At 43.8% G+C, this 25,779-nt stretch overlaps 2 protein-coding genes across 5 annotated transcripts in view; both read right to left on the bottom strand.

Moving 5' to 3' along the window:
* The window catches only part of mtss1 (MTSS I-BAR domain containing 1), a 38,792-nt gene extending 28,186 nt beyond the window's left edge, over positions 1-10,606 (bottom strand). For 3 of the 4 annotated variants that reach the window (XM_061784404.1, XM_061784402.1, XM_061784401.1), the window contains exon 1: positions 9,887-10,606. In XM_061784404.1, coding sequence (XP_061640388.1) covers positions 9,887-9,958 — 72 coding nt within the window. In that variant the 5' untranslated portion in view covers positions 9,959-10,606. The remainder of the gene's footprint in view (positions 1-9,886) is intronic. The other variant, XM_061784406.1, reaches the window with a different exon arrangement.
* Positions 10,607-11,881: 1,275 nt separating this feature from the next.
* Positions 11,882-24,610, bottom strand: osgn1 (oxidative stress induced growth inhibitor 1). Its single transcript, XM_061785269.1, is given in 8 exon segments — positions 11,882-15,141; positions 16,179-16,322; positions 16,324-16,520; positions 16,969-17,159; positions 18,044-18,135; positions 18,208-18,536; positions 20,722-20,787; positions 24,388-24,610. Coding segments are annotated over 7 exon segments (1,554 nt in total). The 5' UTR covers positions 20,780-20,787; positions 24,388-24,610; the 3' UTR covers positions 11,882-14,598.
* Between the last annotated feature and the right edge of the window lie 1,169 nt (positions 24,611-25,779).

A 25,779-nucleotide genomic window follows, 5' to 3' on the forward strand; every position in this document is an offset into this window, starting at 1 on the left:
ATGGAATGTTAGAAAAGGCTTGATCAGGTGATTTGTGCAAGTATAGTAATAATAGTGGGGGTGTATTTTATATATATTTTATATATGCAGTAATACTGAGGGTATATATATATATATATATATATAAAATAATAATATAATAGTGAGGTTTGAGGTGCTTAGCTGTCTCTATGTGCCTTTTTAGGATCACTGTTCCTGCTGTGCACATGTTTACCTCTGAAGGGCAGTGTGGTGCATGCAATGAGATACATATTTGCAATAAAGAAAGTAGTAGAATATTGTTAATATAACTTGTTTTTCACAGATTGAATATATGCCTGAGAGTATTGTTATACTGCCTGTTTGTGTTTATACAGCATTTGTGTACCAATATTTATTATTTGGAGCGCATGCTGCGAGTTAGATGCTCATTTTTGTTAGCTTGCCAATAGTGTTTTTCATGAATCGTGTGTTAGCTTTGCGCTAGCGATTTTTGTGAACAAAAACTACGAACGAAATTTGAACATACAATAGGTGTAATTCTTTGGTTATGTGAGTTTAGTTTTACAGTGAACATCAACTGGAGTGTCAATAAATGATTAAGCAAGTAACATTCACGCGTACTCCTTGCTCCTACGTTAGCAACTTAATAAACTGTTGTTGTTAATCACGTGGGCTCTGCATGCCTTCCGGGCACTGCTGGGTAGAAGTGCTGGAGTGGCGCATGGAATGGACTGCTTGAATAAGAGTGGTAAAATCTGAGTTTTTAGATCCAGTCCGATCCGACACTCGTTTTTTTGCTGACATCGGGCCGATATCCGATATCAAAGATTGGATCAGGACACCCCTATTCCTTGCACCAATATCTACTTTTCGCTTTAGCCAGGGCTTTATCGCCATCTTGTGGCATCTTAGGGCAAAAGAAAAAGTGCACAAAAGCCGCCAATGAGCATTTCCTGTAGCTATACATAACCGAGTCAAAAACGTCATGAAACAGCGAATTGCTTTTTTTTGTTTGTTTGTAAAGCAGCCATATACACGCTAGGCATCCTCGTATTCCGGTGCATTTTTCCCCCAAATCAAATCATCTGTAAAGATAATGGAAGTTTGAAATAATATTAAAGTCTTTTGGGATCATAGTTTGGGTATATTTACAGTTCAAACTATTGATATAGGCAATTATTAAAAAAAAAAAAATGAAAAAAAAAAATAAGTCAGGGTTTGGTCCATAACCCCCGCAAATAGAAATTCAAGGTATTTTGGGTTATCGAAAAGAAAGCAGACAAGGTTAGGAACTTTGATCCTGGTGTGTGACGCTTCCTTCAGGGGCTTGAAACCCGTTTGGACTGATGATGTAATCCAAGGCTGCTTCGCACTGCAGGCGCTGACTGCAGCAGCTGCTCAGCCAGAACTCGACTCTCCGCAACCCGTCTGACCTCTGCTGATGCTGACGCTCGGCCGGCGAGAGGATAAAACATCTTTAACCCTTTCACGCTGTGTCGTTAGCCTCTGAGCTGCGAGCCCACGAAAGCCTTTTAGCTGATACGCTGCTTCACAGCCTGCCGGGACAGTGGAGTCAAATCTTCTGCCACCAAGAATCTATTAGTTTATCATTTATTAGTTTTTTGTTGGTGGTGAGAGTCACTCAAGTGTCTTACACAAAATATGATGGCCGCATGAGAGCTGCAAGAGAAGACTGGACCTTTTGCACAGAATCCAGCCAAACAGGGGGCAGACAATACTGAGTCTTCAAGTAAGCCATTCTGTGTCTGAGCGTTTACTGTAGAAAAAATTAACATTTTTTTTTCTTCAACTTTTAGAGGCTTTTAGCCTCTTTCGCAGTATTTTTAATTTATTTAATTTTTTTTTGCCTGTGCCTTTCACACAGAACCCAACAAAGCAGGATGTACAAATACTCCAACGACAGCAACGATTGCTTTCAACGTAACGGGGCAGTAGAAGGGAATCTCAGGTGTTAAGCCTTACAACCAAAATCTTGGCTTGCGTCTACTCGCTTTCACACAGATGTTACTCCGTATCTACCTCCAAAGTCAGAAAATTGTCAGGTCGACTTCATCTCTCCATTCCGTTTCTGTGCCGTTTTAAACTACCATGGACGTCTATATTCGTCAACCGAAATCCATCCGTTTACTGCCACCGACGAATATATTCAAGTATGTTTTTCAATGGGTAGGCGTGGAAGAGTGTCTCGTTGAGCTTGTCTGTGAAATTCAACCTTCGACGCAACTGTTATGATAAACACACGCCAGCAGATGGCGGAGGTAAATCCCTTTGGATTTGAGATCAGCACAGCTTTTGAGTAAAATGAAATTTGAAAAAATTGGCGATAATCTCTTTTTGTCACATCAGTTATGAGGGAGAGAAATGCCCTCTCTCAGTCTCAACGGCTGGCAATATGAGGACCTCGGCTGTTAGTGAATGAGTTAAATTAGTTAAATGCTGACTTTACCAGGTTTATAGAGAGTTTCTGCCTAACTGTATTCGCCTTTCACACAGAGTCCCATGAAGTGGGACGTTACTGTGTCCGCTTTCACACATCAATAACAGGATGTGTGGCGATCTGTCGTCGTATAAAAATACTCGTCGGACAGCGATGACTGCTTTCAACGCGACGAGGCATGAGAAGGGGGTTTTGAGCGTTAAACCTTACGCCCCGGTCACTGCTTTCCGGTCCACCCGTTCACACAGCTGTCATTCTGCCAGTGTTACGCCTCTGATGCGAAGCAATCTATTGAGAAACTTCTCACCAGCCATGTACCAAGCCCATTCATCAATGTGGTTAAACATTGCACAAATGATGTAATTTACCAATAGACCGCGATGGGTCAATGAGGCTATCAGCTGATACTAATGCGATAAAATGCTGGGCAGTAAATTACAGTGTCGCAGCAGAAAACCTTGATGGCCCTAATGCCAATTTAGTACTAGATTTAGTTGTTGACAGAGTTTATTAAACAGTCAGTGAACGCCCCTTGACAGGATCATTGACCTCGCTACTTCTCGCCTCAACTTCACATTCTACCAGAGTCCATCACGACCGCCAGGAATGTAACAGTCCTTTGCAACCGGTGCAGCAGTGGGCAAGGCCTGTCCAGCCCTGCTATGTGAAAATGGAGTTTGTTGGCGTGGTCCAGACTTTGGACCATGCCAACGACAGCTGGAAATGTCCTGCAGTTCTCCTCCAAGGCGGGGGGTGTCACTACGGCTGTTATTGAACAGTGTCTGCTAGAACAAATGGACCTAGATGACCAGATGATACGTTGAAGTATACTGCAAAATCGATCAAGGCGGCGGCGGGGGCGGCGTAGGTGGTATGTGGAACCAAGGGGAAAGCTGAGTACGTCATCACAGGATGTGACGAAAACGGACCAATCACGAGAGGTGATCTCCGCGGAATTCACCGACAATTTGTGCCGTGTGCGCATCAAGTGGGGCCGCGGCCCCATGCGTCGGTCACGTGATGCAATGCTTTCGGGAGTTTAAAGAGGCCATAATTGATTCTGAGATCAGACTGGTAATACCGATGACCTCTCGTACAAGCTAAAAGTGTACGCGGTGCACACGAGCTAAGCTATAAACAGTTCTGCGTGCAGAGGGGATACTGAGAGCTGTTATCCAATCAGCCGAGCGGGTTTACTATTAATGACCTCGGTCAGAGTGCGTAGTCACCTGCCGCCGGCCACCAATCCGACCTCCTTAATCTCTGTTTAGTCTAGTGACCGATGGCGGCGAAGGAGACTGAAGAGAGACTTGAGGCGACATCCAAAGTGACTGTCTGAAGAAAGATCTCATTTAGTCACCAGTCCATGGAGTACCTGGTGCGCTACAGGAGTACGCTGTTCTGAATGACTGGAGGCTCTGTGACAATTATTTCCACTGAGCTCCATGGTGAATTCCAGCTGCTAAGAGAAGAGGAACCCGCCACTAAATTTAGAAAAAAAAAAAAAACTCAGTCTTGTTGTTTCTGACACAGCATAGGGAAAATTGCTGAAGGCATTCGAACATTTTGGATGGCCAGTGAGCGTGAGAAGAGTCTAGGATCTGATCCATAGCAGAAGGCTCAACATAAATCCGCCTGTGCCTTTTACGCAGAACTCTGCAAAGCGGGATACTGTGGCAACTGCGTTGACTTCCACGAGTGACGACATCAGCGTCAGGTGTGACGTAGAAAATACTTGTCGGACGACAGAGGCGGCATCCTAGCTGCCTGTGGTACTAACTCAAAGGGAGAAACTTAGCTGTCTTGAGTTTGTACCCCATCACGTGTCAGAGCCGTTTACACAGAACAGCGAAAAGGGAAAGAAAATGAAAAACACCCCGCCTATAAACGGGAGTGCTCCTACAAGGTGTGTGTGTGTGTTATGTCATAGAGCCCCACCCTCCATTGCGCGTCACTTATCCGTCTCGCTACCTGTTGACTCATGTCCATCCCTCCCTCCCCACGTAGAACCTCCTGAATGAGATCATGTGGAACATTCCGTAACACTTATCCCAAACATATCAGATTGAGATTTTAAAAAAAAAAGTCTGGGATTGTCATGAAGACCGAAAAGGGCTAATTGGAATAGCTCTGCATCTACTGAGCTGAGAGTGTGAGAAACATGCCTGTTTGGGATTTGTGTGGAACCACAAACTTTTTGTCTTTTGATGAAGATGAAAGACCTGACGCATAAATCAGTGCAAGTTACTGTGGCAGATACAAACAAGATGATAAACGCATGTTATACATTTGCATTAATATGACTTTTATCTTCCCTCTCCCTGGGCGGAGGGTGTTTGACAGACTTCAAATCAACCACGAGACTGCAAAAAAAAAAAAAAAAATTACATTGTTTTTAAAAAGTAGCAGTAACAATTAAGTGCGGGGGGTTCTTGTTTACAACGAAGGTCCGTATATACAGTATGGCAGTGACGTAACCCCAATTTGTACATAGTCCATCACTAACATATACTAACGCATTGGTAAATACATAATTACAGTAAATATCTGTGTGAAAAACAATCAAAATGGAAAGTGTCTAGCGTTCCCCAACTGGTTCCCGAGCAGCAGGAAACACAGGGAGGATGTGCTGTTTGGTAATCAGCTTGGAGCAGGTTAAAAAAAAAATAAAAAATGGGACGAGCAGCTCCGTGGTCAGACATGCTGGAAGCCATTTTCACACTGAGGCAGATACAATGACATCAGCAACAAGCGTTATGGCAATTGGTCGGCAGAGTCCATATTTACACCATAGAGCGGTGACCGCAAACACCGTATACTCCGCACAAACCCAAGTTCTGAGTGTTATTTACTGCTTCCAGTCAGATATATGCAGAGTGAGTGTTGTATCGTTTTTACATCTTCATATTCACAGCAGTGAATTCCTTTTGTGTGAGCGTTAGTACACAAAGTTTTGCAGATGGGGAGGAGGGTGTTGCCTCCACATCCAAACAACAACACGAAAGTTCTAGTGTAGTCAGTTGTAGGACTTTTGCCATTCGCACACAAGGTTTCAATTTCAGTCGCCAGGCAGGCAGGAGGAGCGAAAAGGAGGTCTGCTGTTGTCAGGAGCGACATTTTCTTTTCAAGTAAACAGCAAACAAGCAGAAGAGCACTAATTGAATCCTCGTGAAGCGCTGGAATGAGACTGCGGGGAGGAGAGGAAGCAGATGCGGAACACGGACGGGAGGCGAGGGGCGGACGACGGAAAGCGGAGCGGAAAGGGTCACCGCTGATGTGACCGATCGCCGACACCTCATCCGGGAAGCTGCGAGCGTGAGATATTGAGCCCTGAGCACAATTGACCCGGACCACGCAAGCTTGTGCGGCCGACCAGAAGAAGATGAACTATTTTCATCGCAAACGCAACCGTAGCAAACTTTCATTGCGTTCCGCACGCCGAATTGTCATTCGGCCGAGTTTTTGCTTTGACTTGCTAGCAAAAAAATGTTATGAGCACTGTATGGCGACAGTAAACTCAACTCAAGTCACTTCACAAGAAGCAGCCGTTTAGCAGATGCATTTTATTTATTTATTTGTTATTATTAAAAGAGGCTTCAAGCTGTTTTATGCCACTCCATGTTGAAGTTTACGGTCCAACATCAAACAAACAGACAATACTCCCAGGCATACAGTCTTTATCCTTTGTGCAAAATGAATAATATCACAGCTAGACGTGCAACAATTAACCGATCAATCGACAATAATCGACTATCCTTATTCGATGGATCGTTTAGCGACCTCGTTTAAATGTAAATATTCTCCGATTTCTGTATTCCTCCATGAAAGCAGACCGATCGTTTTCGTGTGGAATCAAAATATGACATTTGCAAACATCTGCTTTCACTTAAGAAAACAACGATCAACATTTTTGCGAATTTTGTAACATGTTACAGACCAGTCGCTGAAGCATAATCAATTTACGTTTGAGCATTTTCTGCAATGTGAATTTGAAATGTCCTGCTTCTAAATAAAAACATTGAAATGAAAAAATGTTTTATCCGATTCATCCAAAAAACTAAAATCAGACAGAGTAATTAAAATATTCGTTAGTTGCAGCTTACCGAGTTAGTTGTGAAACTTTGTGTGCATCGCTATGTATTATACTGCCCCTGGGTGGCAAAGGTGTGCATAACAGAAGGAGCAGCACAATGTCCATTGAAATGAAGCAAAAACTTACATTCTTGACATTCTATTTAATTGTGTCATCACTGTATGATTTTATAAAGGACAATAATATAGCGTCCTATGTAATTTTTACAAAAAAAGCTGCATTGCCACACATTTCAAAGGTTTTTGTTTTAGGTTGGTCGAAGTGACTACAGTGTGTGATTTTGGAGAAAAGTCATAACCTTGTGCGAGAGGAACCTGTAGTACCGCCGACAAACCTGCTAACTCCACAAAAAGGCCAGCGTAGCGTCTACCACACGATTGTCGCCTTTCAACCGTACTGGTGAACATCATGTCTCCTGAACACATTCATTAGTTGTTCCTTTGTGAACAGGGCGTGTAGCAATAATTAGCACAATGACACCGAAGAGCTTGGGCGTGTTCGTGACCGATCGGGCCACGTCTGCCCCCCCCGAGGACAGATTTACCGCGACAGAAACGCAGATTAATTAGACATGACTTCCAGCGCATGCCAACGAGGCAGAAGGCGGCCGGGCGGGCAGCGGGCGCGCCCTGTTTGGGATGCTGCCATGCCGACCAAACGACGGAGGTTGGAATAACACACAAACACACGCGTGCGCACAAACTCTCTCTCTCTCAAACACGCACTCTTTCACTCTGTCTCACACACACACTTAAAAAAACACTCTCTCTCCCATACACACACTCACTCATTCAAACACTCAATGGCTCTCTCTCTCTCTCTCTCTCTCACACACACGCTTCTTCCCTGTTATGTTTCTAGGACACGTGAGTCACGTGTCGCTCTACAAGTTCCATCAGGTAACCAACAAATTGTTTTCTGCCGGAGTGAAACCCGAAGCTCCTCGTTTCCTCTCCTCCGCTTGGCAGCCCTTACCAACCGTCGGCGATCAAACGAGAAGTTTAGCAAACGGGTGTTGAGAAAATAATCTGGACGGTCGCTGTGAAAATCGGTGAGTCATCGGCGGGGCCGCCGTGACGCAAACCTCGTCGGATTTCTCAAGACGGAAATTTTATCAGTGTCACAATCGTGACTGTAAAAGCCTCGACCGGGAGGTCACGTGTCGCATTCCACGTCGTACATGTCAGACCTGCGCCAGCAAATTTTTAAAATCCCTGCTGCTCCCCCAAGCCGCTATTGGCCAATTGAAAGCGTTGGACCACGTGTTCAAATTTCAGTTGCTCGTGTTAAACAACACAACAGACGGCAGGCTGAAATCCCTCCAGATGAGCCCAAATGAGTCTGAGTAATGTCTGGGAGTGCTGGGAGATGCGGCAGAGCGTCTTGGCACAGCGCGCATCGGCGTGCCATCCTGGGTGAGACGCACTACCTGAGCAACTAACTTCGGCCGGATGTCGCCGCCGCCCCATAACACCTCCAGTGGCGAAAGCGTTGGCAAAATGTAAAAAAAGAGAAAAATACACAGCGTTGTCTTGCTAACTGCTTCTCGTTTCCACCTGTGGTCTGTTCCATTTGCAAAACAGCTTCAGTTTTAGAGTTACATCTTCTGTTGTTTATTCTTTTGAGCACTAGTGAAGCTATCGCAAATGAATACAATTGGGGTTTCTTTCCTGAGAAAAATGCATAATTGTTTTTGAAAAAAATATATTTATTTGGGGGAAAAAGACTTTTTGTTTGTATTTTTCAGAGGAAAAAAAAATTCTAGGAAAATTTTTTTTTTTTTTTATAAATTAAGCTGTATTTATTAGAGGAAAAAAATATGAGGAAAAACTCCAGGGTCTTTTCGAAATCAAGCTGAATTTTAGAGGAGAAAGTCAGATTTTTGGGCAACTACACGATTAATAGGGCTAACGATTTGAGGAAATGAAATCTCATGAAAATGCAAAGCGTTCATGGTATCACTTCCCCATTTTCCATTTGTTCACTTTCAGGTAAACAACTTGTTTTACGGGGAAAGAAGAAGAACAAAAAAAAGACCGGCAGACTAAGCGATCGAGGGGTGCAGCCAACATCAAAAGCGGACACAGCTGGCAAAAAGTTGCCTTATTACCCCCCCAACCCACCCTGCCCCCTTTTTACCCCCGTTTTCACATGGTTCAATTCACGTTGGAAAACTCAATACAACCACAACCAACGCCTTAAAGCGTGTCAAATATGGAGTTTGAGATCATGTCTCACGAAAATGAAAACCCTTCCCATTTTGAAAGCAAATGTGTGACATTGGTGCGCCTCGCTGGACTTCATTTCAGCCAGCATGAAAGGATTAACTTTTTGCGACTTTTGGGGGTTAGTGAAAAAGGATATCTGTGACTAGCATGCTACGGAAAGCCATTTGAGCATTGAGTATCATTATCCTTGATCTGCGGCTTAAGGTCAGTGTACTAGTACCCTTTTTGTCCTTACTAGTAAGAAAATTCAACATACTATTAAATAGGAGTTAATCCCCCTTGTGGATGAATATTGTATCTCTATATTTAGTTGAATGTCTGTGTCCTACTTAGAGCTGCAGCTGTTTAATATTTTTAGAATCGAGGATTCCCCGCGATTACACTGTCAATTAATCAGACAAATTTTGATTTGGAAGTATATTAAAAAAAAATGTGCATGTGAGGTGCAGCTAACATGTTTCCACTGTAGTACCTGTGACTTTTGACTACTAAAGGCGGGGCCTGGCCCGGTGAGTGATGTGGGCGTCAGCCAATGAGTGTGTCTGTGTGTTGACTGAGGCAAAAGTGCTGAGGCCTCCTATTTGCCAAACTGCTGCATGTTAAGAAGTGAGTCGCAGTCACTTCCACCAAACTAGCTCGTATTTTAAGATTATGCTCGCAAGTCAAAGCAGGAAAGGCCTAACGCCAGCTCATATCTCAAGTCACCACTGGATTAAAAAAATAATAATAAAGTATGTATCTTTGAGTGTGAAACGTGATAAAATGGCTAAAGGGAAAGTAGCAATTTTGACCATTACCTGTTCCGATGTCGACAATCTGAAAGCCATTTATTTTGAACGGTTTTTGCTATTCACTTTTCCTTTCACTTCTATCCCAGTTAAGAATGTGATTTAGGTCTTTGCTATGTACAGTTAATAAACATTTTAAAAGAGATTATTCCCCCTCCCCCGCCCCCCAGGTACTTCCCTGTACTATTTTCAGCATATATAAACACTAGCAGGGTAAACATAATGCGGAGCAAGTGGAAAATCCTCATCAACAATGAATGAAGCGTCTTTCCCCAAATGTGGTGAATATTAAAATGCACGAAATACTATTTAGTTGGGATTCAAACATTATTTGTACCTTCATGTCGTTCATGATGAGCTGGAAGAGACCTCCCAAGGCGCTGCATTCCTTCTCTATGCCCGCATCCATTTTCCACACAGGCAAAAAAGTATATATATTCTGACGTTATCTTCTTCTTTTAAAAAATAAAAAAATAAAACAACAACACAAAAAAGCAGTCTTGAAATACTCCCAGTGGTAGAATCTATGGAGGCCTTTTTTTTTTTTTTTTTTTTTTTTTTGGAGGGGTTATGCTACAACAGCCGAGGAAGCAAAGTCCAGTTTTTGTCAAACGAACGGCCCAAAAAGTGCAGTCGAAGAAAATACACACACGAAGAGAAGTTCTCAGCCGATGCTAGTCGCCGGCCAAGGGGATAAACGTCCCGAAAAACAGCACATTTTGCCGGACTGAGGGCGCGAGCTTTGACGCTGAAAAGTTGGACACTCGCGGCGAGCTAGCCGCGGCTAGGTGGCTAACTCCGCTAGCAACCTGTAACTAGGACTCTGGACATGGATCGCTACTTCAATTCTACGCCTCTCGGTCGGTGACCCGCCCTTCTGCTTCTTCTTTATTATTTTTTCCTAAAAAGAACAACCACCCGTCATAGTTTCCTGGTGGTACGTCGACTTTGCCTTGTGACGAGTTTTCTTTTCCACTATCTCCAATGGACGGAGATCCGCCGACGTCCTTACCACAAGTGAGAGCGTGTAACGTGTGCGGCGTGTAACAGTTCTATGTGTGTGTACGCGTGTGCGTGGGTTTCCTGAAACCGTCAAGCTACTCGCTCCCCAACAACTCCCACATCCGGTAGGGAGTTTCTAAATAAAAGCGACTTCATTTGTATCATCGTCATTGTTTTCAAATTCAGTCGTGCGCATGAGAGCATTTCAGTTGTGCGTGTGAGAGGTAATCCTGAATTATGTCCCTGACGGCTCATCATTGTGTTTGTTTGTTAATCGCTTTCGTGTCTTTATTTTCCGCGTAGTGTGTCTTTCCACTCCATACCCACTTCTGTTCTCACGCTAAGGAAGTCATTTTATTGTGAAGTCTATGTAGCATCCGGTCATGGTTGAGTCCAAACATCTTGACGTTGCGTAGGGAGGTGTTTGTTATGGGGGGGTGAAGCATGTGATTAATCAGTCAATAGTGTTATTTGTCCATACTAACCGAGTACCGTCAGACAGAATAGAATGGAATAAAATTGAATGCTTTTATTGTCCAATAAATGTCCAATAAAAGCAGGATGTACACACAAGTGTACACGCTAGTGGACAAGTTGTGTGTGCGCGCGCGCACGCGTGTGTGTGTGTGTTTTGCTGAGTCACTGCCTGGCAACAAACTGACTCATGCCCGGCGTCGCCATGGGAACCGGCGCGGATGTGCTGAATCATTAAGGATAGCCAAATCCTAGTCTGGTTTCCATGGAAACAGGAATAATGGGATGTGTTGTTGTTTTTTTTTTTTACTCGGATCCCTCTTTTTAAAGCCACTGGCCACAATATTAGGTACACATACACTATCAAATGACATGCAATACTGTTCAGTTGTATTTAACTTTCACGTTCAATGATTTAATCTAAGAATTATTTGTTTCCAAACGTATTTAGGTGCAACTTTCATGCGCAGTACATTTTACTTGAATCATTATTCAAATGTTTTTTTTTTCTTGTCCTCAAGTATTTTTTTTTTTTTAGGTGGCGCTTGCTTGTGTACAAAGTTTGAGAACCACGGCAGATTTCGCTAATCCAGAGTAACAGTGACACCTGGTGGCCAGAGACAACAACTGCGAGGAGGCGCAAAACTGCCATAGTGTAAAAAAAAGATAAAAAAATCGAATCACTCTTCCTGCACCGCAGACAACCACAGTGCTAGTACAGTCATTGTCGTCGTCCCCCCCCCCCCCCCCCGCCGCCCCCCCATGTAAAACTGTTTATTTTATGTACAACCATTCAAATAGCAATTGTTTTCATGAGATAAATTTAAGACACAATATACACACAAACACAGGGAGGTATGTTTGCGCACAAGTGACTTTAATAGACACAATTTGATTGGATACGAACACGTTCATATCCAGTACAAACATTTTGGAAGTCGACGACAATCTACAGCACCTGTCATTGCGTGACTCAATCTACTCTGTTCTGTTTTCCATTGCACGAGCGTGGAAGGCACCAACTGGCTTGTCCAGAACCAGTCAATCAATCACAAAACTGAACACACAAAGGGAATCAAGTTAAACACAAGAATCAATGAAAGGAGATTATTGGCTCATATCTAATAGAATACAAGCAGACACGCGTTTTGTGTTTGCATTTTGGCCAATAAATCAAATGTTGCTGTGGTATAGTGGAACGTCCAAATGTGGTACAACTTGAAATGAAATCAACGAGAGAGTTTGTCAAATCTCCAAGACTTTGAAAGGATTAACGCCACAAGTTTGGATTTTTTCCGTGTTTCTCCAATAACGGATGACAGTTAATAACATTCAAATGGGACCGAAAACCTCACCAGTTCAGTTAATAAAGGACACACTTTAAAAAATATATCTCTTCATATTATTTCCCAAGTTCTGAAATTTAAACAACTTGGAAATAAAATCAGTCAAATGTTTTCTTTTTTTTTTAGGTCAGTTAAGGTAAACTTCAAACTGTCCTACTGTCCTTTAGTGTAGTTACTGATTGACTGTTATGTAAATTAACATTGGAAAAAGTCTCCATTTGTTTCCTGCTCAGATAGCTCTAAATTCAAATCACACTAATAAGTCTGGTTCAGTGCTTGGATTTCTTGAGCCAAGGTCACTTTTGTCCCCATATAACATCGTGCTTTTGTTTTGGAACCTGATGAAGTCCATGTGGCGTTTAAATGCATTTTTTTTTGTTGAAAATGCTTCAAGAAAGGCATTTAAAAAAAATACACGTAAACCTTTACAGGGCACTCGGTTCAAAACTTAACAGCACTTATCTTTGAGGAATTTAGCAACTTTATTTTTAAAAAAGGTTTTCATTAATAGTTTTCAAAATGTTTCCTTGACCTCGACAGTATCTGTACATGTACACAGGAACAAACAAAGTGGATTCCAGGGAGATGGAAAAGTAGTTTTGAAGCAAAGGAAGGAAGGATGCAAGATACAAGTGGCTCTGAGGGAAGGAAGGAAGGTGGTCAGGAAGGAAAAGACGGCCACGGAAAAAAGCGAGACGGAGGGTAAGAGGTCAGAGAGGAAGGAAGGAAGGCAGAGGAGAAGGCTCCTGTTCAAGAACAGGATGCAAGAATAACCGAGGGAAGGGAGGAATGTAGAAAAGTGACTTTAAAATGGCAGACAGACGCATGAATAAAACAAGTGTGATGACTATAGGAAGGAAGGCACACAGGCAGGATGCGAGCAAGGAAGGCAGAAAAGGTTTCAGGCAACGAAGGACGGAAGCAAGGATGCATGAAGAAAAGCAAAAGGCAAAAGCAACCGAGGGAAGGAAGGTAGGAAGGACGAAAAAGACCTGAAAATGTCATTATAAAAATACAGTCTGTTTTTCAATGCTTCCCAATGCTGTACATTGTATATGATATATTATAGTATGTCAATGAACCCATGAATAGAGTACGTGTAAAGCGAACAGTGTCATTGGTGTCATACGAACAACGCAAACAGTACCGAGTCATTACAGTGTCAAATCATGGCTTTGGTCTTGTGAGGAATCTTTTTTTTTTTTTTTTTTTTTTTTAATCCACAAAAAGAGAATAAGATTAAACATATATTAAAAAAATAATCGTAATAACTTTGGGATGTTTCAGATTGACGTGCCACAAATTGTTTTGGTCATGTGATCCAAATGTAGCCGCGTGACGCCCATATCAGGAAGAGGTTCGTTCTTAAAGTGGTGCACGCAAGCGCACCAACTGGTCTCTGCAACCCCAGCAAGCCAACTTTAGCTGGACCAAAATAAGAATAATACTAATTAAAATTTAAAAAAAAACAAGACAAGCGATGACGATCTTCAGTAGCTGACAGAAAAGAGGTTCTCAAACTTTTTGGGTCCAGGAACAACTACAAAGAGTAGCCCCAAACGCCATACAAACGAAAAAGTAGCCGAGTATTCATCCTATGAGAATAAATGCATCTTTTCCCAAGACAGTTTAACAGGACACAACAGTCACATTTGAACAATTTCAAATATATAATTTTCTTCTTTTGATATGACGCATCTTAACATGGGAAAAGACGCTTGTATTCTCTTCAGAAATATGACTATGGTCTCAAAAACAAAACAAAAATGACTTTTCATGCTGGGATGTGATCGGACACAATCATATCTGATCTTTGGTGGTCCACAGTTAAGGTTGGGAGGAGTCATTGCTTTTTTCTTTATTATTATATAATTTAGTTAGTTTTTTTTGGGCCTGCCGGTCTCTTTGGCCTCGTCGCAGATTTCTTTTTTGGGGCGACCTATCCTTTGCTATTCACTGACAAACTCCCCTACTTTGGTGTTACGAAGCAGAGGGTAGGTTCCCACAAAAACAGCAAATTTGCGAGGAGCGAATCGCAAACATGGAAATTCATTATTGCATTTCAAATTGGTTTGCGGAAACCCAGGTTATGGCTCACGGACCTCAGTTTGAGAACCACTGCTATAAACATAAAATAATGATAAGTTAACAAAAAAAAAAAGGCATTTTTTAATTTAAGTCCAATTGCACTATGACGAAGGTTCTTCCACCTTCATTTCTCCAGCGGCTACGATAGCGCCACCCGGGCGAGGGTCTGCACGGCGGCCTGTCGGTCCTCCCACTTGTCCGCGAGTCCGTCCAAGGACCCCGGCGCTCCCCCGCCGCCCTCCCTCTGTCCCTTGGCGATATCGCTGGCTATGGCCAAGGCGCCGCCCTTCAGGAAGCGCACAAAGTTCTCCCCCACCAGCGGGCCCATGGCGTACATGCCGGGCCCCTCGGCCGCCACCACCCGGTTGGTGAAGGGGTCCGCGTCGATGGGGTTCCTCCGGCAGGTGACGGCCTCGTCCGGGATAACCCCCAGAGGGCGGCCCCGCTCGGGCAGGAAGGACAGGTTGGGGTGGGCGCCGATCAGCACCAGCGCCTTGGATACTTGGACCACGGTACGCCGGCCCGAGTCCGACTGGAGGACGCATTTGCGGTCCGGCCGGAAGGATACCACGCGGTGGCGCGGCAAGCTGAGGTAGCCGCTGTAGGATGAGGAAGAGGTGGAGAAGGGGGAAGGCGAGGGGGATGAGGGTTGGTGCTGCTGCTGCATCATCATCTGGTGAACCTGAAAGCGAGCACGGGAAAACGTCAGCAACGGAAAGTCGTGGCTGCAGGACACAACGGTCGCACTAGGTGGCGGCATAGAATACTTCTTGAGCCCAAGTCCAGTGCGAGTAAGCTTGCCTCGAGTCATTGAAAAATGACTGCATTCGTTTTGGAATAAGCTTTAACATAGACTGTGGAAAACGTGAAGCGTTCTGAATACTTTCCACATTCACGGAATACACAGCAGATTTCTCAGTCTTTTGTTTTTTAATACCGTTTCAAAAAAAGCTTGTTCTTGTTTTATGGCATTATGGGGCTGTCGTTTAGAATTAAGAAAAAAAGATTTGATTTTGAAATAAGGCGGCAACAAAGCAATGTGGAAAAAAGTGGAAGGGCTGTGAAGACTTCCGAGATGAACTCCACACTTGCAGCAGATTTGTCATAAATTTGCACACAAATACTTTTTTTCATGTTTTCATAATGGGCTGTTATGTGTTGAATTTTGAGGGAAGGATTTTTTTTTTTTCCCCATTTTAGAAAATGGCTGTCACATAAACTGTGGAAAAAGTGAAGCACTGATTATACAACAGAGTTAGTTTTTCATTTTTCACAGACTGTATATATATATATATATATGTGTGTGATTTCCTCCATGTTGTCATTATGGGTCATGTGGAGAATCTTGAGGGGAAAAATTGATTTATTCGATTTTGGTGTAAGGCTGGTGCAACAGAAAATGGAAAACGGGAAGCACTGCGAAAACTTTCCATATGCACATTATACACTCAGCGCTTTCCGGAAGCACTTCACTGCATGTACATGTGATTTTTGCATTTTTTTATTTTATTTTTATTTGTACAAGTAGTTTTTCATGTTGTCATTATAAGGTGTTGTGTGTAGAATTCTGAGGGGGGGAAAAAAAATAAAATGATTCCATTTTATGCACTGTATAATATAACAATAAAGTCATGTTTAGTACTTTATTGTACTGTGGTGTAATGTATTTCAGTTTAATTCTACACTTGTGTTTTACACTTGGTAATAAAACCTTCTGACCTTGTGGTACTCTGGGTAGAGCATCTTGGGCAGCTGGTTGAAGATGAGCCCCGGGTCGGCGACGGCACGGCGGAAGGCGTGGTAGACGGGCGCGTTGAGGTGGTGGGCCGCCAGCACGGCGTCGGCGGCCGTCAGCCCGGCGCCCCACCACCAGCACCGGGTCCGACGACTCGTCCAGCTCGCCGCGCGAGATGGCGCCCTCCAGCTCCCAGAAGGAGTGGCACACGTAGGGCAGCGACTCGCCCTCCACGCCCAGACGGGCCGGGATGTCGTGGGTGCCCGTCGCCAACACCACGTTGCGGGCCAACAGGGAGAAGGGCACCTGCTCCACGGGGGAAACGTCTAGTGGACGAGGGAAGCCGGTTAGTTGCATGGTTGCCAAGCAATTAGCTCAAAAATGCTGTTACGAGTTAATATGCTAAAATGCTAGCACTAAAAATAACACTAATGCTAAAATGCTAATGCTAGCTTGTCGATGTTAATCACCATGTGGCCAGTAAATGTGATGACCTAATCCCAAAATAGCAACCTTAGTTTAGCGATTCAAGTATTTATGGCCATATTATTTTCAGACTTAATCACTTAATTCCCCGACTCAAATTATTTGATCACCCGACTAAACCACCCGACAAATTTAAAAGACCCGACTTAGTCATCGCCCAACTTCATCACCCGATGCCCCGACTCAATCACCCAACAGACTTGAACTAACACACCCGACGGTCATCGCTCGACTTAATCATCCAACTTTTAAAGAACTGGACGCATAGGGATCATTTTCTGCGTGCACCTCCAAGCTCCTCGCCCTCTCGGCACTGCAGCCCCTCGACCCTCCAGTATCCGCGGCGATCGGCCGGCCGCCAGGTGACCGAGGTGACGGCGGTCCCGCAGGCGAAGTTGTGCCCCAGGGACATTTGGGTCACGTAGTGCTGGTAGTAGGAGGCGATCTCGGCCGGCGTGGCGCGGTCGTTGCGTACGTTTCTGGCGGGGGAAACAAATACTTTTACGTTAGGGCCCTTCTTCTGCTTCTTGTCTTGATTCTGGTTGTGTGTCCGATCACAGTTTTAGGTTCTACTTCTGGTACAAGTCCTGGTTGAAATTTTGGCTTTCAATACTGGTTCTGGTTTTACTTCTGGTTCTGGTTAGCACCAGTGTATTGGTTCTACTTTTGATTCTTGTTTTTGTTTTTTATTTTGCTTGTGTTTTTATGTAGTTTCTAGTTTTGAGTCTAGTTCTGTTGTGGCTTATGGTTTAGGTTCTGGAATTAAGTCTGATTCTGCTAAGTGTCCTTGCTTTGATTCATGTTTTGGTTCTGGTTGTGTTTTGAGTTTGACTCCGGTTGTGTTCCAGTTTTAATTCTGACCCTGGTTATGGTTTTGGTTCAAGTTCCAGTTCTATTTTTGGTTCAACTGGTTTTTTTATTGTGGCTTACGGTTGCGCTTTTAAATCTGTTTCAGGTTAGTGTCCTTCCTATGGTTCAGATTTACATTTTTGTTTCTAGTTATAGTTGTGCTCTGAATTTTATTCTGGTTTTGTTCCCGATCCTGGTTTGTACTTCTGGTTCAGGTCCTGATTTTAGTTGTGTCTTGTGGTTTTAATTCTGGCTTTAGTTCGTGTGTTGGTTCGTTATGATTGTTGCTTTGTTTCTGATACTGATTCTGGTTCATGTCCTGGTTTCAGTTGTAGCTTATGATTCTGATTTTAATTTTGGTTATCGTAGTGTTCTTGTTCTTGTTTTGATTTTGTGAGTAAGTGTTTTGGGACACCTAAAATTAGATGCATGCACAAAAATTCCCATTTTGTGGCATATTGAGGTCATTCTAGTGATCCTGGCCATAATAAGTCCATGTTGGAACGTATCATACCTTCTCTTGTCTTTCATCCAGTCCTTCAATTTGAGTCCAGGTAGTTCCATCCAGTTAGCGAGGCTTAGCGTTAGCATGGAGCCCTCCATGGCCTGAAGGCACACAAATGCGGATCAACTGTCTGGAAGCGAAGCGGAGACGAGAGGTTATTGGCGGGTACGTACGTGCCAGGCTCCACCGGGGGGCCCCTTGCCCAGCACCAGGTGCGTCACGGCTCTCTCGGGCTCGTACCGCCACTCCAGCGGGGACGTACGGTCCAGGCCGAAGTCGCCGTCGGGCAGCAGCAGCGAGTCGAAGAGCACGGCGACCGGATTGGACGAGCGCCCCTGCAGACCCTCGCACAGGTACTCCAGGTCCTGCTCTAGCAGGGACAGGCCGGGCTGCTCGGCCAGCTTGCTGTGCAGCAGCGGGTTGGGGTGCGACGCCCCGGGCGACAGGTAGGGGGTGTAGCCTGACAGCAGGTATGACAAACAAATCCCTGAGGGGCCGTTACCTGGGAAACACAGAGCAGAGTGTTGAGTTTCAGGGTGAGAGATCGGGTGTCGGTCGCTCTGATGATTGTGTTGCACTTCACACAAACCCTTTTTTGTTCTTCTTTCCTGGGACCCTAAAACCCTTTTGTGTAGTGCCATAACATTGACATACTGTATGTTGTACATAAACTAACCATACCCTACTGACTCTAATCCCCTAACACCTATCCCACTTACTCTTAGCCCCTAACCTACTAATGTTCCCCCTAACATGTACCCAACTAACCCTCAACCTCAAATCCTAGTCCCCAAACCCGAACCAAGGCAGCCAAACCTAAAACACCAACCCCCTAACGTCAAACCCCAAACGATGCGTCCACCTAACCATTACCCCTCATATCAAACTAAACTACTAATACAAACACCCTAACCCCCTCACCTTAACCCACTAATCCCAAACCCCTAACCTACTAATCCTACCCCCTAACTCTTACCCTAACCTCAAGCCCCCAACCATCAATGAGTCACCTTAATTTACTAACCCCAATCTGTTTACCGTAACCCACCCACTTCAAACTACTAACCCTAAACAACTCACCTTTACATACTCACGCTAAATCCCTAACCCACTCACTTTAACCCACTACCATAATTTCTCGTGTATAATGCGCACCCCCTATGTTAACCTCAAAATTCTGGAAAACCCTTCTACCCATGTATAATGCATTTTACAATGCATGATTTTGCGTCTACCCATATGATTAAAACAAAGTATTATCTGTATTTTGTTCGTTTTTTTCAAATAATTGGCATAGTGGAATGAAAGTGTACATCTTTTTCATAACCTCTAGATGGCGGCATACTTTGATAAAATGTGAACATTTCCCCCCCAACCATTTTACCCATGTATAATGCGCACGATTGACTTTTGATATTTTTGGGGGGTAAAGAATGCGCATTATAGACGAGAAATTACAGTAATTCTTACCCCCAAACCGTAACCCAGTCACCCTAATTTACTAACCCTAACCCCTAAATTCTTATTACACAAACACAAAATTAAGCAGAATTCTGTGTTTTGATTAGTGGTGGCACATGCAACATATTCTTACAAAAAAATAATGAGTTTACGTCCCCTATAACCCACTAAACTCAAACCCCGAACACACTACTCCTAACCCCTTAACGTCAAACCCAAATCTACTAAGGTTAAGACCCTAACCACTCACCTTAAAATACGAACCACACCCTAAATCCAAACCCACTCACTTCAATCTACTCACCCTAAACCCCCAACCCACTCACTTTAACCTTCTAATCCAAACCCCCTAACCCTGTACAAAACTAACCTGCGCCTCAAACGATAACCCTAACCCACACAACCCAACCCTAATCAACTAACCCAATAAACTGTCATCTTGGGCATCATGACAAAAGCCACATTCACTTACACAATCAAGTTGAGAACTTGAAAAGACAACTTCTTCGCAAAGTCAACATTATTCAGCCATACTGTTGTGAAACGTCTCACAAATGCCAAGTCACTCAAAACATTTTGCCGTAACTCGGCAAGTTTGAAGACATCCTATTAGACCTCTACACACACACACACACACGGCTATAAACAAACACTCGCGTATGGATCACAATAACTAGGCTTTACACGATCAGGATTTTTGGGGCCGATCACCGATCAGGAAGTTTAAAAGAACGATAATCGATCACCGATCCAATCACAAGATGGAGCAATGTGTCCATTTACATGACTTGTTCATTTATTGTACATACCTGTGTACTTTATGACTTGTTCCTTTATTGTATATACTTGTGTACTGTATCCATCCATCCATCCATTTTGTGTACCGCTTATCCTCACTGGAGCCCACCCCAGCTCAAATTTTTTCTATAGCATTTTAGACAAAGGTTAAAACATCACTGACCTCGAGGGCGCATTCAAGGATTGGCCACTGACGTAAGTTTAGGTCAGATCAACATTACTTGACAGAAATCATGGGTGCTAACTTACTGTAATTCAATTACTTTATTGCCATTAAATCCATCCATCCATCGTCCGTACCGCTTTATCCTCACAAGGGTCACGGGCGTGCTGGAGACAGGCGGTGCGTATAGTCTCTCACTGATCTCATTTTGTGTGTTGTGTTGACTTCTACATGCACATGTGCGCGTGTGTTGCGTTCCCCTCACCGATGATCACCACAGGCAGAATCTCTCCGGAGACCGTTTCCTTGTTGTGAAGTTCCATGTTGTCACCTGAGGAGAAGGACCAAACACACAAGACTTGTGAGGAGGGTTGGCTTTTTTTTGTCACGACAACATTCAACGTCTCCTTTGTGATCTCGCTGAGAAACACACACACAGACACACCCACAAAAAAAACACACACACACTCCCAAACACACACAGACTGCTGTCACCTGCCGCATATTTAAACATTGCAACATGATTCCCGGAAACTGAGCCACGTAATCATGCGCACACGAAACACGCTTTAGAGTGGAAACATTGTCAAATGACCCAAAAAAAAAGGCACACCTATTCTGCCATTTATTGAAAACTTCTAAAATGTCACTCTGAAGCCAATTTGAACATTGTTGCTAACCAAAACAGCAGCACTTGGCATGCACTTAACATTTCTTTCATTGAGTTCATTAAATAGGTTCATTTATGTGTTGTAAATACTAAAATGAAAATGTGTAAAACAAAATTTACACTGACAGTAAAATGTATTAAATAATTGCTTAATAACAATAAAAATTAAACTTGTAAATATATTATTTCAAAAACTATTTGACACCTTTCACTAAGCAAAAATGGTTTGCCCGACCATGCAATAGGTCAACGTGGCAGCTATGACGAAACTCATTTAAAAGAACAATAACTGGCAGTGCATGCTGGGAAATGTAGGCAGAGCCAGTATTCTGCAGAGTCATGCTGACTTGGCCGGCAAGAGGGAAACACAAAAAAAAAAAAAAAAAAAGGGAAATCCAGGTCGTGGCCAAACCAAGAGGAACAAACCACGGCCATATGTAGGCAAGGGTGGGACAAACACAATAACACACACACGCACTGACACCCATTCGGACACAAACATGCACACAAAAACATGCATACACAAACATGTACGCACCCACACAAATGAAAAAATAGGCTTCACACGATCAGGATTTTTGGGACCGATCAGCGAGTTTAAAAAAATCGATAACCGATCACCGATCCGATCACAAGATGGAGGAATGTGTCTATTTAAATAACCTGTTCATTTACATACAAACACAAATACACTGTAACACAGACACACCTGCACAAACATGCTCACACAAAAACATGCTCACACAAAAACACACACTTACAAATGCCACACAAACACTTGGACATACAAACACACACTGACAGAAACACACACCAACACCGACACACACAGAAACAGACAAATGTGCGCACGCACATACACACAGATATACACACACAGAAAAACAAATGCACACAAACTCGCCTACACAAACACAAAACCACAAACAAACACACAAATACGTGGGATATAAACACAAAAACACACGTCGACACACACGCTAGTGGCTGGCACGGGAGTGCAGTTTGACTCCCGCTCTCGCAGAGCTTGCTCCCGCTCCCTCCCACTCCCGAGGCAAATTTGTACAGACAGCGCCGTCATGGTTTCCATTCCTGGTGACTTTTTCCATCACACTTCCCGCTCCCACCGCTCCCGGTGACGTTTGCTCCCGCTCCTGTGAGCAAGAGTGAAATCCACTCCCATCCAGCGGGACCCGGTGGGATTGGGAAACCCGAAAAATGTCAACCTCTAACTAACCCACACACACACACGCACGGAGGGAAAAGAAGCCGTGCCGTTGCGTAAGTGACTGGCACGGAGCCCGGGTGGGTTCCGCTGGAAGGAGCCCAACTTGGCTGCCGCCCAACACCGAGGCCCCCCCTCCTGCTCTTCCTCGACTTATATAACTTTGTTCCACCTGGACCGCGCTGAAAAACCGAGCTGCGCGTCCCGGCCTCGCCGTGGAAACGACCTGGGCCGACCGGAGGGGGGGGGGGGGGGGGGGGGGGGGGGGAAAGGCACTTTTCACCGGTTGGGAGGAGATGTGGAACATTCTACAACATACTCATTTCACGCCGTTTGCTTTTGACGCAAGACGTGGCCTTTTTACACGCCCAAAACTTGCCGATGGCAGCGTAACTCTATTTTCATTTCAAAACGACCAGATGCGAGCGATCTGCCAATGAGGCCATAAAGCAGCTGGTGGCGGCGCTTCCGTTTACAAACAAACAACTTTTTCTCTGGAAGGTGTCGGGAGATTCGTCTGTCACGGCGCCATCTGACCTGCCCATGAGCTTTTTCCTTTGGTAATGTTTGCCATGCAAATGACTTCTGAAGCCAAACCATTGTGCCAGCGTTTCCTGATAACCATCATATCACGGATGATGCCGATGACTTTTTTCTTCTTGCCTTGTCTTGTCTTGTCTTCCCCTCAAGGACTGTTTTGTCTGTTGACTTCCTCAAGAAAAGAAATTAAGATTTCAATCAGAACGGATTATGAAATTGAAGAACTTCTGAGTCGTAGCCCCGGGACCCAAACGTACCACAACACGCCACCCTCGGCTGACCTCACTGGCACTGGCGATGCAAAGTCATGCAAATGAGTAGCCACGTCTTTAAAACTTGCAAAGTAACTAGTCCAACTATAATGAACTCACTGACTGACTTTATGACAAACTAACAAAAATCAATGACTAATTAATGGACTTACTGAGTAACTAAATAACAGACTGGCTAACTGACTAAATAAATAATTAACCAACTGAGCTCCGTGACTGACAGACTTACTGGTTAAGTAACTAACTAACTGGTTGAGTAATGGATTAACTAACAGACTTGACAGACTTGGTGATGAAGGGACTAAAATTGTCAAATGGACTACCTGGATTTCACCGACTAATGGTCTTACTAAATAACAAACTCACCAACAAAAAGATTTGTTAACTAATGGACTAACTAAATAAATTAACTTACTGATGAACAACCTAAATGACTGATTAGCTGAGTGACAAGCTAACCTAGTTACTGGTTTCCTAATGGATTAACTAACTAGCCTAATGGACGTACTCATTAACAACTAACTAAATAATTAACCGGCTGTTTGGTTAATGGACTGACTAACGGAGTGGTTGACTCACTAGGTTAAAATGAGTGACTGGACGACACACAGCACAAGTGCTTGGGAACTTGACTCCATTCAAGTTTATGCTGAGAGATGATGTGAACGCCAAAATGCGGTAGAAACCGTTCTTGTTGTTGTTGTTTTTAAAGCCCCAATGACTCAATTCTCTGTCATTTTTCAACATGCATTTTAACGAGATCATTTGTTGAATAATTATTATTATTACTGGTAAAATGAAGGTTAGTTTTGACACCGGAGCCAAAGATAAACCTGCGGACTAACGTCTGTTGGACATACTGAGTGCAGGGGCATCGTGATACAAGTTATATATATATATATATATCATTATGACATCATTTACAGTAGTACGATCCAAAAGTGGCTTAAATTGGCACACGTTACGTACACGGTGTGATATGCTACATCATTTCGTTTTATACATTAATAAATTAAGTGGAGTATTTCGTTGGGAGAGTGTGTCCGGGATTTAAATAATAATAATAATAATAAATAAATAAATAAATAAACAACGCGCTCACGCCTTCCCACCTCTCGCGCATGCGCATTACCACCCAGGAGAATTACTCCATTGTGTCGGCTCCTTGCGCATGCGCAGTTGAAAACTTCACGCAAGCTACTACATTAGCGACTAATCACTTACCGGTATTTCTCGGTAAGGCAGGTCCTTCTACTTGTTCCACCACAAAGAAGCGACGGTATCCGTACTCTTGCCTTCCCCGCCTGCTCAGTCGCTCGTCTCACGTCGCGTTGGTGGGCTTTCTTGGACGTGGACGAACGGCGTGAAGGTGGCCGCTCGCCGCCGCACGTTCACACGTTATATAGCGCCATGAGCGGTCGTGCCACCAACCAATCAGCGACGAGTTGACGGCCGGCACACCGCCCCCCTCTTTTTGTTGCCATAGTAAACGAAGATCGTCGATTATAATGCAGAGGCATTGTGGAAGGGGGGGGTGAAAAGAGTGAATGACACAACAAATGGAGAAAATATTTCAGTTGACAAATTAGTTCATATTCAGCATACAGTATATCTAATTTTCATAGTTTTTACACGTAGATAGTAACATATTTTGATGCTTTATGGACAATATTTTACAAATGTTTCCCATTATATTGATTATCAAGTGAGCCTGGTGGTTAGCAAGTGTGCCTCACAATTCTGAGGTTTGGGTTCAAATCTGTGCTCTGGCCTTCCTGTGTGCGGTTTGTATGTTTGCATGGGTTTTCTCAGGGTTCAGTGAATACTCTCAATTGTCCATAGGTGTGGATGGTTGTTTGTCTGGGCCCTGCCGTTGACTGGCAACTGGTCCTCTGTGTCGGACCCCCCTAACAATTCCATGCAAATGTCAAACTAAGAAGCAGGTGGTGGATCTTGATCTTCGGTTCGGTGCATTTGAGTCTTCGGAGAACGCGTCATGTTAACCTACATCTCGATCTCGCCCATCCATCAGATAAAATGCCCCAGTTTGACTGGTTTGTCACCATGATTAGAGTAACCAGTCTTTGTCAGTCAGTGCAATAAAGGTTTGCAGCAAAAGAAACCTCAGGCAGTCTGTTTGTCCACTGACCTCGAGGTTTAGGTTAAAGCTGTTTAATGATTTCAGCACGCTTAAAGCAAAGCAAGACATTTGGCCAATATTTGACCTTGTGATATAAAATTTAGCCCCCACACGCAGTGATGAAAATGTTAAATGTTTCGCAATCGGCCATCTGTCAAAATGTCTACGACAAGCACGTCCGCGGCCCGAGCGAGGATAAGCGGAACGGAAGATGAATGAATGAATGAAAGTTTGCCTTTGTTGAACACCTGGAAATGGCCACCTTGAAACCAAAATGGCTGACTTCTTGTTTGTTTGAGACTTGCTTGGCCCAAACGGCATAGATCTTTGTACTAAAAGAGTTCCGATCAGATCAATTCAACCTTATGAAAGTTGACGCCTCACCGGTTAAATGCCGCTCCCTCCTACAGTGTGGATTAAGATTTTACATACATAATCCGTTTATGTCACGCTCATTGTGAGTGGCTGGAAATAAC

This window comes from Phyllopteryx taeniolatus, chromosome 9, assembly GCF_024500385.1.
Source record: "Phyllopteryx taeniolatus isolate TA_2022b chromosome 9, UOR_Ptae_1.2, whole genome shotgun sequence".
NCBI lineage: Eukaryota > Metazoa > Chordata > Actinopteri > Syngnathiformes > Syngnathidae > Phyllopteryx > Phyllopteryx taeniolatus.